This window comes from Camelina sativa, chromosome 1, assembly GCF_030686135.1.
Source record: "Camelina sativa cultivar CO46 ecotype springtype chromosome 1, ASM3068613v1".
Taxonomy (NCBI): Eukaryota; Viridiplantae; Streptophyta; class Magnoliopsida; order Brassicales; family Brassicaceae; genus Camelina; species Camelina sativa.
Window position 1 is genome coordinate 5,091,513 of NC_141880.1, and position 17,532 is coordinate 5,109,044.

The window sequence follows — 17,532 nt, forward strand, 5'->3', positions numbered from 1 at the left end:
ATAATAGAATAAAAGTGTAATTTTCACTAAAGGTTTGATAAATCCAATTCACAATTTGCATTTTGGCCAATATCTCAATCTATCTCTATAGACTAAAGTCCCACAAAAAGGTGACCACTTTTGTCCTATGTTTGTGTTTAGTCTTGTTCAAGAGTTGAGTCCACTCACATTAGTCAATTATTTAGCAGCTTAACACATTATTTAGCAGCTTAACAAAAGTACAGTTCCTTAACACATCTTAACTAGAAAAAAGAAATGGGCTTTGATGGTTAAAGAGAATCCAGAATTAGCACTGATGGGATCTTGCGTTCTAGTGACATTGATGAAAGGAGAAGATGTTCATGTGATGAATGTTGGAGATAGTCGAGCGGTTTTAGCCCCGAGCCCTAATTTTGCGATTGGAAGAAAGAGGCAAATTAAAGAAGTTAGGGAGAATTAAGGAAGATAGCTCATTAGAAGATAAAGAAATGTTGATGAATGGAGCATTGCGTAATAGTTTGGTTCCTCTACAGCTTAACATGGAACATAGCACAAGAAACAAGAGGTAAACTAAGTAGTAAAACAACGAACGACCTTTGTGTTAAGTATATTGAGAGTTTAATTAATGGGTTTTTTTTGTTTGCAAGAGGACAGGAAGTGAGAAGAATCGAGAAGGAACATCCTGAAGATGATTGTGCAGTAGAGAATGATAGAGTAAAAGGTTATCCTGAATACGATTGTATGTGCAGTAGTAGAGAACGATTCGGATTCGGTAAAAGAGAATTGTCCCGTGGAGACGAACAGTGACGATGCGGTTACGGGTAGTAAATGAAAGCAAATAATTATTTACTGGGCTTATCTTAAAAATCCAGATAAAAACAAGTTACAATGAAGGCAGAGATTGTTGATAAAGTGAGCTTATTTTTAAGCTCCAGACAGATTTTTTTTTTTTATAAAAAAAGGGTAATAAACAGAAAACAGCAAAGAGCTGCTACGTCGTATCCCAGGAGAAGGAGAACTTTCGCCAGAGTAGCCTTCTTCTTCTCACTCGCCGTCATCTTTTCTTCTCCATAATTTGGCCTAAAACAAAGCAAGAACGAATTAATGAGAGGATTTCCTATATTCTTGCCCACAATAAAAGATCAAGAATCAAATTCATGTATATGCGGGGAGGAGGAGTAAACACGATGCTGCCGTCCGTTCTTCGACTCATCCTTGGCCTAAAATAAAACAAAGCACGAATGAATTAACGAGAGGTTTTCCTTTGTTACCAAGAATACAGGATCAGGAATCAAATTCATGTACATATCCGGACGACGAATCATGAGGCTGCCGTCCGTCCACATCCAGGGTGGCGTCATGATGGGGAGCGTCCTTTTTGGGGGCGGACAAACTCCAGTAACTTGAAAAAAACCCAATCCTTTCACATCACATCCACATAGTTGCAGCGCCTTCTCTACGACATCACATCCACATAGTTGCAGCGCCTTCTCTACGGCAGCTTGTCCCTCTAAAGTAACGGTAGCTATGCTATAAAAAACCAACGTACGAAAACAAATCTTTGGTTAGCATTTGATAACATATGAGAGTTGGGAAAAAAAACATTGGGAGAAAGAGGCCACAAACCTGTCGAGAACACCTTCGCATTCTTCTATGTCAGCAGGAGGAGCACAAGCACTCAGGACACGTCCACATTGAGAGAAATGTACAAGCAGCGCATGCTCGACATGAGGCGCATGAAGCGAAATGTCAAATCCCGTAACTCCCATCCTAATAATTTGATTGCATATTATTAACATGACAGCAACATATCTTACAGATCCAAAAAAAAAGTTAAAACGAAACAAGTTACATGAACTGTCGGCTATTGTCTGAGTCTCTTGTAAGAGAGAGCACAGGGTCAAGGTCAGTGGCGTTAAACGGGCAAGGCTTAGCGACTACCTTGTGTCCTCCCATGTCACTCCCACTAAGTTTCAACGCCTTCTCTTCTGCACCTTCTCCCCGAAGATAAACCAAGGCAAAACTGTAAAACAAATACAAAGAGTGTTTGTTTATAAGCAAATTGCATTTCAACTTTTTGTGAAAGAAGTGGAGGAAGACGCCACAAACAAATCTGTTGAGAATACTGGGGACGCTGCTCACACGGTATCCGGGAATATGAACATGCATCACATCTCCACATGAAGCGAAGTGTTTTCTCATACCCTCAACGAAATCATAGCCAGAGAGCGAAGTGTCGTATCCCTCAACGTAAATCCTGCTCAACATCCTACTGCAATTGCAATCGCTCATCATGCTGCTACTGCAATTGCAGTTAATAATATTATTATTATTAACATGCAGAACAACAACACATCTTACAGGTACACATCTCAACAACAACAAAAAAATCAATTTTGTACGTACCTGCTTCTCCGAATGCCTACGTCACTATCGTTCAATTCCACACCCTAAGGTACAACAGATCTAATCAGAAACTTCGAACTGAGAAACAGAGAGATTATAAGAAACCATAATTAAGGATTGATGGCGGATCCGTCCATTGAGAAGTTGAGAAGATGCGACTCCGCTAGGTTTCCGAGAGGGCGTAAAAAGATCCTTTTCGGTTCTAGAGCTTTAGGTTTTTCTTTTTCTTTTCCGTTCTTTTATTATTACTAGCAATTGACCCCGTTTGGGCAGGTAAAAAACTGTATCCTTCTCGTGTATATCTAAAAACAACCCGTTTGGGTCTTCAATTTACTTCAGGCCTGGACTAGCCCATATCGTCAACAGGGTCATCGAGTTATTTAGGGTGCAAATGGTTGCAATGAAAAAAAATATTCAGCCAATTTTCACCATTTGCATTGAAAAAGTTGAAAATGATGGAAAAAGTTATTCGGCTGATTCAACTTAAAAAGTTGAAAAAATAAACTAATCCTACAGTGTTCAACTTGTTCAGCTACTATTTTGAAGATGAATGAGTTGAATATTATTCAACCCAATTTTGTTCAACAAATTTTTTCAATTTTAAGCAACCATTTGCACCCTTAGTTTTATAAAATAAACTACTAACATTATTGTGTTAAATGAATTTATCTTGAGGGTATTTTTATTCAAATGAGTATCTGGTATCTCTGATTAGAAAGTATAAATAAACTAACATGAAGCTTAGAAAGTAATATGTTTTCAATTAGAACAAATAAAACAAACGACTTGGTTTTGGTTTATTGACAACTAGAAGAATTTAAAGCATTGCTCCATCTAATAATATACCAGCTGAATAACTTTAATAGATTATACACTTCTACGGTACATCATTTTGCTGAGCTTTTTCTAGTATAGAATGATATGTGTGTCTAATTTACAAATACAATATTCTGGTTGTTTTTTTTCTATATATAAAGGTAAAGATTTTATGTGAAAAATGGTAATGAAATTGAAACTTGTAGTTCTCTCCTTGCAAAAATTACGAGTTTTTAGACTATTGAAAGCAATTTCGAAACAAGACAAAGATAGAGTGGGAAGTGAAGAAAAACTCGAGGGATCATCAAGTGGTAGAACGTCTCAATCCTTATAAGTAATAATTGGTTGGTGGGGTAACCTTCAATTACTTTAACACATCCTATCTTATTACTTCCCTAATTCTCGAATCTCATCAGACTAGGTTGTATATATATATTTTAGTATAATAGAATAAAAGTGTATTTTTCATTAAAGGTTTGATAAATCCAATTCACAATTTGCATTTTGCCAATACACCTCAATCTATCTCTATAGACTATAGTCCCACAAAAGGTGACCCACTTTTGTCCTATGTTTTGGTTTAGTCTTGTACAAGAGTTGGGTCCATTCACATTAGTCAAGTACAGTTCCTTTAACACATCTTAACTAGAGAAAACAAATGGGCTTTGTAAAAGAGTCCTTATATAAATTTGGGTTTTTATAATAAGGCCCAAAAAAAATTCGGTTATTGCCAAAAAAAAAAAGAAAAGAAGAAGGTTTCGGACAAGAAGAGACACATACATACAACGATTCAACGGAGACTTGAAGTTCGGTTATTGTCTCACACACGTTTTAGTCCGGTCAGCCTCGGTGTACGTACAAAGACCACAGAGATTGACAACATTTCACATGTTTTCTTTGGCCTAACAGGCCAGTGACCTTCATTTACGGTTTATTATTCCATTCGTCGATTCAATGCCGTTGACTTTGTGATAATTTCTCTTACAATTCTAATTTCATTGTCCTGAAAACTTGGAGAAAGAAGATCTGCATTTTTTGTTGCTTCAGGTTCGATTTTTGTGATCTTTCTTTTTGTCAATTACAAGACTTTTTGAAATCCAGACACAGTAATGTCCCCATGCGTGTGATGCGTTAACATTCATGATTTCAATGGGTTAAATTTGGGATTTACTTCCTGATCAAACCTTTCCCTCTTGGAATGTGATTATTGGGATTTACTTCCCCTTTTTGCTTCGTGATCAAACCTTCCCCTCTTGGAATGTGATTATAATGGTTCTTGTTGTCAGTTTCTTGTTCTTTTTTTTTTTTTTTTTTTTCCTCCAGATTTTTGAAATGGCAGATGGGGAAACCTAGTTTCACAGTTGATGAAGCTCTTGTGGCGATGGGATTTGGTAAGTTCCAACTCTACGTCCTTGCTTACGCTGGGATGGGTTGGATTGGAGAGGCCATGGAGATGATGCTTCTCTCTTTCGTCGGACCTGCTGTTCAGTCGCTTTGGAATCTCTCTTCTCGGCAGGAAAGCTTTATAACCAGCGTTGTTTTTGCTGGTATGCTCATTGGGGCTTACTCTTGGGGCATTGTTTCTGACAAACATGGCCGCAGGTAACTACTTCTTTATTGAATCTTGTTTGGTCTAGTATGGGCCCTTTGCTCATAGATTGTCTAAAAAGGGGCTGAATTGTTCTGTTTGTTCATATGATTCCTTATAACTCTTGAATTGTATTATCTCTGAAGTTGTATGTTCAGTCCATGACGCTTCCTTCCTTGAGCTTCTATGTATCTTGTCAATGTTCATCAATGATAAAAAAAGAAGACTTTTTTTGGTTAGGGGTCATATCTTCTGTTTATGACGCATTGTGGCTTCATTCTAATTTGATGCTTGTGCCTTATCTTCCTCAGGAAAGGATTTATTATAACTGCAGTGGTGACTTTTGTAGCTGGTTTCTTGAGCTTATTTTCACCAAGCTACACGTGGTTGATCATTCTCCGATGTTTGGTTGGTCTCGGGTTGGGAGGAGGTCCTGTTCTTGCTTCCTGGTATCTTGAATTCATACCTGCACCAAGCCGAGGGACTTGGATGGTTGTTTTCTCAGCTTTCTGGACCGTTGGAACCATATTTGAAGCTTCCCTCGCTTGGGTACAACACATGCCTTTCTTTGCTTTGTTTTTCCAGTACAAATTGGACGCTAGCTTTTCACATCACCTTGATGATTTTTTTTGCAGTTAGTCATGCCAAGATTGGGCTGGAGGTGGTTACTTGCACTCTCTTCTATACCTTCATCGTTGCTTCTTCTGTTCTATAGGTGGACATCGGAGTCTCCTCGTTACTTAATCCTACAAGGCCGGAAAGCTGAAGCCCTTTCTATATTAGAGAAGATTGCGAGAATGAATGGAACCAAACTACCCCCGGGTGATCTCAGTTCAGAGTTGGACACCGAGCTGGAAGAGAATAAAAACCTTCCAACAGAAAAGACTCTTCTTCTTAAGCCTGGAGAAGTAGGAGAAGCTGTTTTAGTGTCCAAGACAGTACTAACAGCTGATAAGGAACCAGGTTTCTCGTTACTAGCTCTTCTATCTCCAACGCTAATCAATCGGACTTTGCTATTATGGGTTGTGTTCTTCGGAAATGCTTTTGCTTATTACGGCGTTGTCCTTCTCACCACCGAGCTGACCAGTTCCCATAACAGATGCTATCCAACCGAAAAAAAATTGCTAAATTCAAACGACGTTAACTACAGAGACGTTTTCATCGCCAGTTTTGCAGGTACATGCATATATATTGTTCTCTGTTAGCACAAGCAAATCCAAATCGGATAAAAAGTCTAAATCTTTATTATCTTGATCTGTGGAATCCTCTCAGAGGTTCCAGGTCTACTGTTATCAGCAGCAATGGTGGATAGACTTGGACGAAAAGTTTCAATGGCATCAATGTTATTCACCTGTTGCTTTTTCCTTCTTCCTCTGTTATCTCATCAATCTCCATTCATAACTACTGCTCTTCTCTTTGGCGGTCGTATATGCATCTCGGCTGCTTTCACGGTGGTTTACATATATGCTCCGGAGATATATCCAACGGCGGTGAGAACAACTGGAGTAGGAGTGGCGAGCTCGGTAGGAAGAATTGGAGGAGTCTTGTGTCCACTGGTGGCCGTTGGGTTAGTTCACGGATGCCATCAGACGATCGCTGTTCTTCTCTTTGAGATTGTGATTCTTGTCTCAGGAATTTGCGTTTGTCTATTCCCTTTCGAGACAAGTGGTCGTGACCTGACAGATAGTATCTCTGCGTCCAAAGAATCACCTTCAGCTTCTGTATAGCCAAATTCTTCTTGACCATTGTAGTTATTTAGTTGTTGGAAGGAAAGAAAACAAAAAACTTGAGTGATTACAAATAGAGATATTTTGTATACATCATCACAGATTAGTAATATGATTTATATCTCATGTGTAAACATTATTATACAAAGTCATTGTTTGTTTGAAGACTAAGGGGCAACTGATTCGGCTTGAAATCGAAATCATCATACACACTTGGAAATATTAGCGTGAGTACTTAGATACTTTTCTTTCGATCAACTTTTTCAGTCTTTTTGCAGTTCAGTAATTACTAAATTATCCATGTATGAACTACAGAGTAAGTAAATTAGGATCTGAGTTTTATGGAAAATTGTGTTTAATATTAGATTAACATATTTAATATCAGTTCTGATTTTCCAAAGTTGGTAAATCAATTTTAATATTTTAGTTTAAATTATCAATTAAATATAAATGCGAATGACATGCTTGTAAATATATTGGAACTCCAGAATTTATTTGCTAAATGACTCTAAAAATGTATATATAGATAATAATTGATACACAGTTTATATTAAAAAGTTTTTTTTTGAATTTTCAGAGTATTCATATATTAACACAAAGAACAGAAAATACCAACAACTCAGCCTTCAAAGTATTGCATTTATTGTACAGTAAATTGTTTTATAATACAAGTTTGACCATTCATTCATGTGACTGGACTTGTTTGGGATTGTTTGGTGTATATATTAACAAATTATTACTTGATAAAAAAAGCCATAAGAGATAAGCAAAATAATAATCTTTAAAATATTATGTACACATTTTGATTTGTATTAGTTAACTAATACTAATATTTAGTTAGATGATAAATAGCAAAACAAAAATTAATAACTAACTATCAGGTGTAAAGTCTGAAAATCAAAGAAGATGAAATAAACAAATAAATTAATGAAAATGGAACTGATTAATAATCATAGATTTTTTTTCTTATGATCTGTGACTGGTTGATTTGATAAATTGTAGACTTTTAGGACTCTTTCTCATAGAATTTTGGGCATTTAGTAACCAACAATACTATACGAAAAAGAGTACCCAGTAGAAGTTATGATAATCCATTATGTAACTTCTGCTCCATCTTTGGCATACAACTTAATCTGAAAACCTATATTAAAAAGGAAAACCTATATTAAAAACGTAAAGTAATATAACTCTTTTTATTTTCTCTGAGCAAAAAAAGTTAAAAAATATTTTATCTATTTTTTATTTGGAAATTTAATATCCGGTTTTTTTGTTAAAAAATCATATTCATATTAATAAAAACGGATAATTTAATACTTGAAAAATTAAATATTTTCATTTTCATACCTACAATCTCTTAAAAAAAAAATTCTAATTTTACCCTTATTAATGTATTCCGTTCAAGTTATTTGAATTTTGAAACTTCTTCGTTCCCCACCTCTATTTTTTTATAATTATTATTGGTCTGTATAAAAAAGTTGTTTGGTGGGCATAAATGTAAATGGATGGATTTATAAACTGATTAAAATATTCTTTGGTCAATCGATCCATTATAGTATTTAGGATCACAGATTGTGTTAATTAACAAGAATAAAGTCAAGGATTTGATCTTTGATTATTATTATTATTATTATTTTGTCAATCATCTAATATGATTAATTAAGAGATACATAACATAAATAAGTAAGTAAAAATGAATATTATTTGTTCAGTCGATCCAATTTAGTATTTATGATCACATATCTATATTAACATTTTTGCAGCAGTTTTGACAAAGTAGGCTTGGAGTTGAGAAATATTTATATTTCATGCTATTGTAATTAGGAATTAATAATAGTAATAATAATCAAAATAATTAAGCAAAAATCGGGTATACATGTTTTCCTAAAATATCTGAACAAAATCAATTTTTATTTTCTTTTTTAATTACAAGTTTTAAATGTTGTAGTGAAAAAATAAACTATAACTTCTTACCTTTTGTCAATGTTTAATTTCCAAAATTTGTTTGGCAAATTTATTTCCAAAGATTTTGCAAAATACTAATAAATGATTTTCCATCACACATGTTTTGTTTTTATAAGTTGTTTAAAATGGATTGAGCCATTGATGTCATGGATAAAAACAGAAAAATAAACTAACAATGTATGATTTTATATGTATTTTGTTTTAACCTCCACAAGTGATGTATGTTTTTTTGACTAAAAAAGATGTGTCATTTATAGAGTTATGATGTCAAATACAAATATATGTCCTGCACAATTTAAATATTGAGTACATCAAATTTATTCATATAGGAATAATATCAACAATGTTACTAACTTTGTGATAATAAACTAAAATCTGTGTAAATACCAATTTTAGCAATTTTACATACGCACAATACTAAATAAACAACAATACTTTATGGAAAATTTTATTTATCCACGGATTTAAACCTAGACTGAAAAAATACACAAACAATGCGGTACACTTATATATTTTTGCGGTACAATGAAAAATATACACAAACAAAAATATTCACAAACCTAGACTGAAAAATATCCACGAGAATTTGAGTTAATATTAGTACACTTATGTATTTTTGCGGGTTGGTCTAAAAGCACAAACAAAATATCTTAAAACTTAATTTTATATAAAAAGAGTTAAAAGTTAAAACCAACACTAACTTTTAGACTCATATACAAAACTAACTATTATTTTTTATTTTATTTTTAATAGCTAATAGATTCTGAGCGAAACTAACTAACTTCAAATTGGTGGATAAAAATTAAATAATATTATATAAACTGTAAAGTATTATACATATTAACAGATATTTATTTTTACAATAACTAATTTTGATTGATTAAATTCTAAAAGAATTTTGATTAATTAAATTTCAAATAAATAAAGCAAATAAAATTACAAATATCTCAATATTATTATAAAAAACTTTAGATATATATATATATATTTGATCTAATATAATGTTTTTTTAATAAATTATATAAAATATGCAAAAAGCAAAATCCTGCGGTTAAAATCTAGTTGTGTTAATTTTTCCTATAAAAAAACAAGATTGTGTTATTTTTGATTAACAAGAAAAAAAGTCCAGGATTTGATCTAATATGATTAATTAAGAGATACATAACATAAGTAAGTAAAATGAATATAAAAAGAAGAAGGAAAATAAAGATTCTCGGAGTCTCCAAGGGAAACAAATACAGAGAGAGAAAAGGCAAATAAAAAAGAAAGAAAGAGATCATCGTTATTTCCATTTTTTCCACAAAAGAGGTCTCTCACCAAAAAAAGAAGCAATGCTCTTTTCTATCTTGTAGTAAGTAACACTTTGCGCTTTACAACAAACGATTAAACGATTAATGGCAACAAAGTTCTTTGTGGTGGTTCTTTCAAAACAGAGAGAAACAAAAAAAGACGCAAACTTGTAAACTTTATTATTTACTGTAATGTAATCTCTCTATAACACCACCTACACCTACGTATTGGCCTTATTGCTTACGACGTATTTATACATATATGGAAAGATCCTGTGTCCTTCCCTACATATAAAGATTCTGTTTTTCCAGTTTTTTTTTTTGAATCAGATCCTTATTCTTGACCCCTTTCGATCAGATTCATGGCAACGACTCAATCACACACCTCAGATCTTACTTATGGTAACGTCACTTACTGACCCATCTCTCAATTTTTTCAGATTCTCTTCTAAATTCGATTCCTTTACGTTTGATCTCTGCCTTTCCTTTTCTCAAATTCTTAGTGGCTTTCGTGTCCAAATCCTCTGACATCGGATTTTTTTGATCTGTTAGGTTAGGTTTCGTTGATTTGGATTTAGAATTACTAGTTTTGCCTTTTCAGTTTTTGGTAGTGGTCTCATGAATTCACTAGTAGCGTAATTGAATTGCAAGTGTTTAAGTTTGGAGAATCTCGATCTCCTTTCTGTTAGGATCTGGGATCCAAGCTCTTTGATTTATTAGTGTTCCTTAAGTTCAACTTTTAGATTTTTGCATTAGGATCTGCTTTTATTTTTTTGCCGATCTTGATCTTGTTCATGAATGATTCCACCGACTTATTTGTGTTTACCGGTTATGCATGAAACACAGAGGAGCAACCTGCTAGTCTGGACATCATGAAGGAGCTGGTAGTTGATCTGAGTGGTCTTTTGGTTATTACTTCCATCCGGTTGAAGATTCACTGAACAAAATTAACTTCAAATCTTTGTATTCCTTTTATCTTAAGCAGCCTGTTCCGGCAAACAACGAGACTTCAGCCTCTTTTAAGTCCTCCCAGGAAGCTGCTGTTGTAGTTAATCCAGCAAAAGTTGCTCCACTGACTGGACCTTATGGTTTATCAGGTGATTTCGCCGGACACTTACCTAGCAGCATCCTCTCTCCTCAAGCACAAGGCTTTTACTATAGAGGTTGGTTTGTGATATATGTATTTTTAGCTTCTCTGATTATTATACTGTATCTATCTTCTGAGGTCTTAGAGTTTGGACTTTGTGTATTGGTTTTGAGGTTTCATATTCTTGCGGTTTGTTTGAGTATAAATACTAGAGGCAATCAAAAGGAGAGAGTAGTATATGCCTTCCTTTACACATGAGTTACTTCTCTAGTTCTTGAACTGAGTATTGGGTCGTTTTGAAGCTAATCCAGATTACTTTCTATGTTGGGGAGCTAGGTTATGAAAACCCCTCTGGCGAATGGGACGAATATTCTTCGTATGTCAATGTTGAAGGATTGGACATCACATCTCCTGTATGTACACCTTACCATCTCTTTTTCAGATTTCTTCTTTAGAACATTTCTAATTGTTCACTATTATTTCTCTGATAAAATCAGGTTGGCTTCAATGAGAATGCTTCTCTGGTCTACCAAACGGGCTACGGATATAACCCTCAAATGCCATATGGGCCATATTCCCCTGCTGCAAGTCCCTTACCTTCTGAGGGGCAGTTGTATTCGCCACAGCAGTTTCCGTTTTCGGGGGCATCACCGTATTACCAGCAGGTAGTTCCTCCTAGCATGCAATATATTACTTCTCCAACTCAGCCCCAGCTCACCAGCCTTGTCGGTGTTGACCAACAAGGTGATAACATTGGACCACGCCCCTCCTACCATCCTCATCCCATTGGACCGTTTAATGGAAACCAGCCAAACCTTGGTTTTCCTGAATGGCAGCAAGGTTTTGACGGGGGGATATGGTCAGATTGGTCCAAGCCTTCTGATATGCACAGGCATTCTTCTTCTATTTCACCAGCTTTATCTCCTCAGCCACTTGGCTCATTTGGAACATTTGGCCAGAACGTTCCCATGGTTAGTTCACTTTTCTTAGCTATTCTTATCTAACACATAGATATCATTGGTCTATTAATGGTTGTATATTGGACTATATGTTGAAAGTGGATACTGTTCTTTTAATTTGTCAGGGATCACAGCGACAAAGATCATTTTACGGTTTTGGATCTGGTTCAAACTCCTATAACAGAGGTTACATGCATAGTGGTGGTCGTGGCCAAGGCTCTAACTATGGAACTAGACTAATTTCTAATGTGGGTATGGGAAACCAAGGCTGGATCGGGGTTGACAACACTAGAGGGCGTGGAAGGGTTAGCGATCTATCTCTGGGTGGTGGCGGTTATAATGGTACCTTTGATATCCTGAACGAGCAAAATCGAGGACCAAGGGCTTCAAAGCCCAAGACTCAGGTCTCAGAGGAGCTTGATTCTGCTGCTGATTCTAAGAAAAATAACAAAGGCAGTGCAACGGAACACGAGGAATCCAACAACAGTTCCGATTTTATCACCGACTACGATAACGCCAAGTTGTTCATCATCAAGTCTTACAGTGAAGACAATGTTCACAAGAGCATTAAATACAATGTTTGGGCTAGCACCCCTAATGGCAACAAAAAGCTTGACGCTGCTTATCGTGAGGCCAAGGATGAGAAAGAACCCTGCCCAGTGTTTCTTCTGTTCTCTGTACGTGTCTAATCCTTGATCAAGTGAAATAAAAACTGAATAAAAAAAGATCTGGTTACCCAGTTCTCTTCTTCTTTCTGCAGATTATTTATGGGGTTGTGATTTCAGGTAAATGCAAGTTCTCAATTCTGTGGTGTAGCGGAGATGGTTGGACCTGTTGATTTTGAGAAGAGCGTTGATTACTGGCAACAAGACAAATGGAGTGGACAGTTCCCAGTGAAGTGGCACATTATCAAAGATGTTCCAAACAGTCAGTTCCGCCACATTATATTGGAAAACAATGACAACAAGCCTGTGACTAATAGTCGAGACACCCAAGAAGTAAGTAGTACCATTTTCAAGCTTTCTTGTCCATAAGATACCTCTTTTTAAGCCACACAATAACCACAACCAAAAACTGCAGGTAAAACTGGAACAGGGCATCGAGATGCTGAAGATCTTCAAGAACTACGATGCTGACACGTCAATCTTGGATGATTTCGGGTTTTATGAAGAACGGGAGAAAATTATACAGGACCGGAAGGCAAGAAGACAGCCAAGCTTGCCATCGGTAGGAGTGGTAGCAGGAGAAACAGAACATAAACCTGCATCTGCTGCATTGCCAACAGAGTTCATCAAGAACATGTCTAAAAGTTTTGCACAAGTTGTCCGCTTGGACGAGGGGAGCAAAGAAGCAAGCAAGGCCAGTTCATCTCCAGATGCAATTACAGCAACAGCAGCAGTCTCTTCCGGTCAATCCAACTAGTAAGTAAAAGACATGAAATTAGCAAAGACTTATGTTTTCAATTCCATAATATATGATATTTTGTTTGTTCTAAGAAGGTATTCAAATGAAAGTTTTACGTCTGACCGGGTCTGGTTTTTGTGTAAAGTAAGCTTCTTTTTTCGCCCTTTTCTGCTTCCGGGGTCTTTTAGCTAAATTTGATTCATTTCCCTCTTTTCAATGTTTTTTATATATAATACCCTCACTCTTCTGGGTTGATTAGAAGAAGAAGATAATGTACGAAAGACAATATAATGTTGCTCTTGTAAAGGAAATGCCTCATTTATCTTTGCAGGCAGTTTTTTTTTATATGAATAAAAATGCAGATTACACCTATCAATCATATTCAAAGCTCTCAGCTTTCCAAATCTCCAAATTTTGGTCTTTTATTTCCTTCACATATCTTTTTTAGATTAGGGCAGCCTGGTTGTGAAGGTGACAAGAAAGTCAATCAATGCCTTATCCATATTATTTCATATTTTTCTATTGAACTTAAAAATTGAGAGATTGTCATCAAAAGGAACACTGGGATTGTGTGGTTCACACTCATGCCAAATCAGTATATTCATGACCCTTTCTACAAGCAAAGCAGATTCAGATCTGTGAAGATGTTACGGATCACCAAGATAATGTGGCTAAGGGTTCACTTTTATTTGATATTATCCATTAGTGAGAAACAAATAAAATTCTTCCATATATTTAACAAACGTGTGTGACAGTGCCGGCTTAAATGGGGGACAACCGATGCGACTGCCCCGGATCCACCAAATTAGGGGGCACAAAAAAAATTTCAGTTTTTAATATTTATCAAGTTTTTTTTTTTTTAAGTATAAGCTGACGAAAAAAAACATGTTCGAGAGAATCCAAGTTTGATGAGTTAATGGGCCAAAATCAAAATTAAATTATTGGGCCAAATTGGTTTTGTTATTTATAGGATTTACGATGATTGGTGGAAAAAAGGAATCGGTGATCTTTGTCTTTTATGTTTACGTACGAAGCTTTTTCATCTTCCCCCCATTCACATGACCACAACACACAAGTCTCTTTTTTCCAACAAGCGATCTCCATAGCCGACTAGCCGTTAAGCAGCAGACAACAAGTTTTTGAGTAATGTTCTATTTGATTCTTGCTCTGCTTTTTTCTAAACTAGTATTTTGTATTCTAATTTCTAAAATTGGAACTCGCTAATCACTAACAACTGTTTTTTTCAGGTTTATATTTGTTCATTTGTTCTCTAGCATTCATATAATCAGATTCATTCCCCAATAGCCCAGCCCCAAAATCCAGGTGCTATTCTTCTTTTTTCTTTGCATCTAGTTAAGATTGCATCATGCCAGGACAGAAACCGGGATGTCAGAAAAGAAAAAAAAGAAAACAAGATGAATTGTTTGTTCAATCACTAAGAGGCTCTTTAGATAAATTTGTGACAAGAGCAAGTGCTAATGAAAATTCAGAATCTGGTGGTGCTAATGAAAATTCAGAATCTGGTGGTGGTGGTATAAATAATCCCGATGACAGTAGTCACTTGAGTGAGCATGATAATGTGGTTGATGCATCTAATGTTGAAAGTTTAAATGTTTGTGAAAACCCAAATTCTCGTGTTGATATTTTTGATCCAAGGTATTGGGAAAACCTTGATAATAAAATGAGAGATGTGTTAGTTGAAAAAGGACCTCAAAGAGAATTGAGTCTTGTGTTTCCTTTAGATGCAAACAAGAGGCGTTTCTCATATAATTATTATTCTAAGAAGCTGCGTAGTGGGGAAACTAGTGACAGAAATTGGTTGGTTTACTCCAAACATGTGAACAAGGTTTATTGCTTTTGTTGCAAATGTTTAAATCTAGAAATTGTTCAAATATGCTTGCTTTAGCTAATGATGGTTATAATGACTGGAAGCATCTTAGTGAGAGACTTAAAGATCATGAGAAAAGTGTAGAGCATATGAATAACATGAAAACTTGGAAAGAGCTGAAAGTTAGATTTGAGAAGAATCTCACAATTGATAAACCACTATAGAAAGAAATTGCTAAAGAGAAAGAACGTTGGAGGTTTGTCTTAACTAGAATAATTGCTGTTGTAAAATTTCTTGCTAAAAGAAATCTAGCTTTTCGTGGAAAAAATGAAAAACTTTACCAAGATAACAATGATAATTTCTTAGGTGCTATTGAAATGATTGCAGAATTTGATTTGATAATCCAAGATCATATTAGACGAATTCATAGTCATGAAATTCATTGTCATTATCTTGGTCATAATATTCAAAATGAGTTTATCTCTCTTTTGGCTCATAATGTTCAGCTTTCCATCGTTAAAACCATTAAAGAGTCTAGGTACTTTTCTGTCATTCTTGATTGCACACCGGATGTGAGCCATCAAGAGCAAATGACTTTGATAATTCGATGTGTGAAAATATCAAACAGAAAAGCAAGTGTAGAAGAGTACTTCTTAGACTTTCTAAAGGTGGATGACACCACTGGTTTAGGTCTCTTTGATAAGTTACTAGATGCTTTAAAGTCTCTTACTCTTGATTTTGAGAATATTAGAGGTCAAGGTTATGATAATGGTTCTAACATGAAAGGAAAACATCAAGGTGTTCAAAAGCGATTACTTGATGTAAATCCAAAAGCTTTGTATATGCCGTGTGCTTGTCATAGTCTGAATCTTGTGGTTAGTGATATGGCTCATTCATGTGTAAAAGCTATTTCTTTCTTTGGAATTGTGCAACGCATATATGCATTATTTTCTAGTTCTTCTAAGAGATGGAAAATTTTGCTTGATCATGTTCCTTGCTTTACTGTAAAATCTTTGTGTAACACACGTTGGGAGAGTCGAATTAAAAGTGTCAAAGCTATTAGGTTCCAAGCTCCACAAGTAAGATCAGCTTTATTGGAATTATATGAGTCTTGTGATGATGCTATGACAAAGAGTGATGCTGAAAGTTTGATCATGGCATTTGATAATTTTGAATTTATCCTTGGCATTGTTATTTGGTATGATATTTTGTTTGCCATTAACTCAGTGAGTAAGAATTTACAGTCTAAATCATTTTGCATTGATAATGCTTTAAAACAATTGCAAGGTGTGTGTTTGTTTTTTGAGAAGTATATACATGAAGGGTTTAGTTCTAGTTTGAGTATAACTCAAACTATTGCTCGTGATATGGATGTAGATCCTATATTTCCACATAAGCGTCATGTTTTCAGAAAAAAACAGTTTGATGAAATTGGTTTGGATGAGGAAATACAATCTAGTGAAGATGTATTTAGAGTCAATTACTTTTTGGTTGTGGTGGACATGGCAATCACTTCGGTGAAGACCAGATTTGATCAAATGAAAACTTTTGAAAGTGTTTTGATAGTGATTTACAAGAGCATTGCTGTAACTTATGCAAAACTTTTTCTCATGGTAACTCGTCGGATGTTGATTCAGATGATCTTTTTTCAGAATTGAGAGTGCTTCAAACGACTTTACCTGATGTGTCAATGGAACCTACTGAAGTTCTTGAGTTTGTTGAAGATATTGGTTGTTATCCAAATGTTTCAATTGCATATAGAATCATGTTAACTATACCGGTGACAGTCGCTTCAGCGGAGAGAAGCTTTTCAAAACTAAAATTATTGAAAAATTATCTAAGATCTTCAATGTCTCAAGAAAGGTTGAATGGTTTAGCTATTTTGTGCATCGAAAAGAATATATTGGAGAGCATTGATACTGAAACTATTATTCATGATTTTGCATCGACTAAAACTCGTAAAAATAGGATTTTGTGATCCTTTATATCTTTCAAGAATGAGTATTGGCTTCTGTTTTTTTTTTCAAGTGTGAAAAGATGTGAAAGTTTACATATATGGAGATGGAAAGGATAAAACAAGCTTACAAGGCCAGCTAGAAGCAGAAGAGAGCACAAAATTACAAGAAAAGCAAGGAAAGGAAAGCACACTGGAAATTTATCTTTTTTGTGAGACTGTTTATTTACATCTGTTGGAGGAAAAATTGCAAAATGATATTGTTGTTGCTTTCTTTTTGTAAACGTTCTTTTATTTTTTGCTATACTTTTGTGAACAACTTTTTTTTTATGTGTAATAGATGTTCTGTTCTGTTTTTTGCCCCGAGATCTCTATAATGCTCAAGCCGTGTGTGTCGTGTGTCTATGTAATTTACTTTAGTCTATTTTGCCCTGTTTCTAGATCTAATCGGGTCTAAACCTGACCTGTGCACAGATCTGATCTACGTACTAACGTTTTTTTTGTAAACCTTCGTGAAAATGGTTTAGAAGAAG

At 35.1% G+C, this 17,532-nt stretch overlaps 4 protein-coding genes across 14 annotated transcripts; 3 read left to right on the plus strand and 1 right to left on the minus strand.

Moving 5' to 3' along the window:
- Positions 1-808: 808 nt before the first annotated feature.
- Positions 809-2,656, minus strand: LOC104777318 (nucleolin 1-like). 3 transcript variants are annotated; one of them, XM_087508495.1, is made up of 7 exons: positions 2,386-2,656; positions 2,122-2,281; positions 1,832-2,002; positions 1,606-1,749; positions 1,285-1,509; positions 1,166-1,199; positions 809-1,059 (listed from the first exon to the last, which is right to left on the minus strand). In XM_087508495.1, exons 2-7 carry the CDS (start codon positions 2,142-2,144, stop codon positions 1,024-1,026), a joined length of 633 nt encoding a protein of 210 aa, XP_087364621.1. In that variant the 5' UTR covers positions 2,145-2,281; positions 2,386-2,656; the 3' UTR covers positions 809-1,023. The 3 variants fall into 3 exon arrangements, with proteins under 3 accessions (XP_087364621.1, XP_087364614.1, XP_087364617.1); XM_087508488.1 differs by having other exon boundaries at positions 884-1,199; positions 2,124-2,281; positions 2,386-2,525; XM_087508491.1 differs by lacking the exon at positions 2,386-2,656 and having other exon boundaries at positions 884-1,199; positions 2,122-2,275.
- Positions 2,657-3,954: 1,298 nt separating this feature from the next.
- On the plus strand, positions 3,955-6,681 carry LOC104777328 (organic cation/carnitine transporter 7). Of its 3 annotated transcripts, none has more exons than XM_010501563.3 (5): positions 3,955-4,248; positions 4,525-4,803; positions 5,101-5,338; positions 5,425-5,965; positions 6,062-6,681. In XM_010501563.3, exons 2-5 carry the CDS (start codon positions 4,541-4,543, stop codon positions 6,514-6,516), a joined length of 1,497 nt encoding a protein of 498 aa, XP_010499865.2. In that variant the 5' UTR covers positions 3,955-4,248; positions 4,525-4,540; the 3' UTR covers positions 6,517-6,681. The 3 variants fall into 3 exon arrangements, with proteins under 3 accessions (XP_010499865.2, XP_087355675.1, XP_087355637.1); XM_087499549.1 differs by having other exon boundaries at positions 4,061-4,248; positions 4,488-4,803; XM_087499511.1 differs by lacking the exon at positions 3,955-4,248 and having other exon boundaries at positions 4,393-4,803.
- Positions 6,682-9,673: 2,992 nt separating this feature from the next.
- LOC104777343 (YTH domain-containing protein ECT4) lies at positions 9,674-13,589 on the plus strand. Of its 7 annotated transcripts, XM_087499753.1 has the most exons (10): positions 9,739-9,961; positions 10,126-10,169; positions 10,614-10,651; positions 10,753-10,930; positions 11,191-11,267; positions 11,352-11,519; positions 11,599-11,825; positions 11,939-12,490; positions 12,599-12,811; positions 12,894-13,589. In XM_087499753.1, exons 7-10 carry the CDS (start codon positions 11,739-11,741, stop codon positions 13,233-13,235), a joined length of 1,194 nt encoding a protein of 397 aa, XP_087355879.1. In that variant the 5' UTR covers positions 9,739-9,961; positions 10,126-10,169; positions 10,614-10,651; positions 10,753-10,930; positions 11,191-11,267; positions 11,352-11,519; positions 11,599-11,738; the 3' UTR covers positions 13,236-13,589. The 7 variants fall into 7 exon arrangements, with proteins under 7 accessions (XP_010499885.1, XP_087355790.1, XP_087355743.1 ...); XM_010501583.3 differs by having other exon boundaries at positions 9,674-9,829; positions 11,352-11,825; XM_087499664.1 differs by having other exon boundaries at positions 9,694-9,961; positions 10,750-10,930; positions 11,352-11,825.
- A 426-nt stretch (positions 13,590-14,015) lies between these two features.
- Positions 14,016-17,357, plus strand: LOC147949553 (uncharacterized). Its single transcript, XM_087500168.1, has 2 exons — positions 14,016-14,360; positions 14,465-17,357. The coding sequence occupies exon 2, from the start codon at positions 15,423-15,425 to the stop codon at positions 16,701-16,703; it is 1,281 nt and encodes a 426-aa protein (XP_087356294.1). The 5' UTR covers positions 14,016-14,360; positions 14,465-15,422; the 3' UTR covers positions 16,704-17,357.
- The last annotated feature ends 175 nt before the right edge of the window (positions 17,358-17,532 follow it).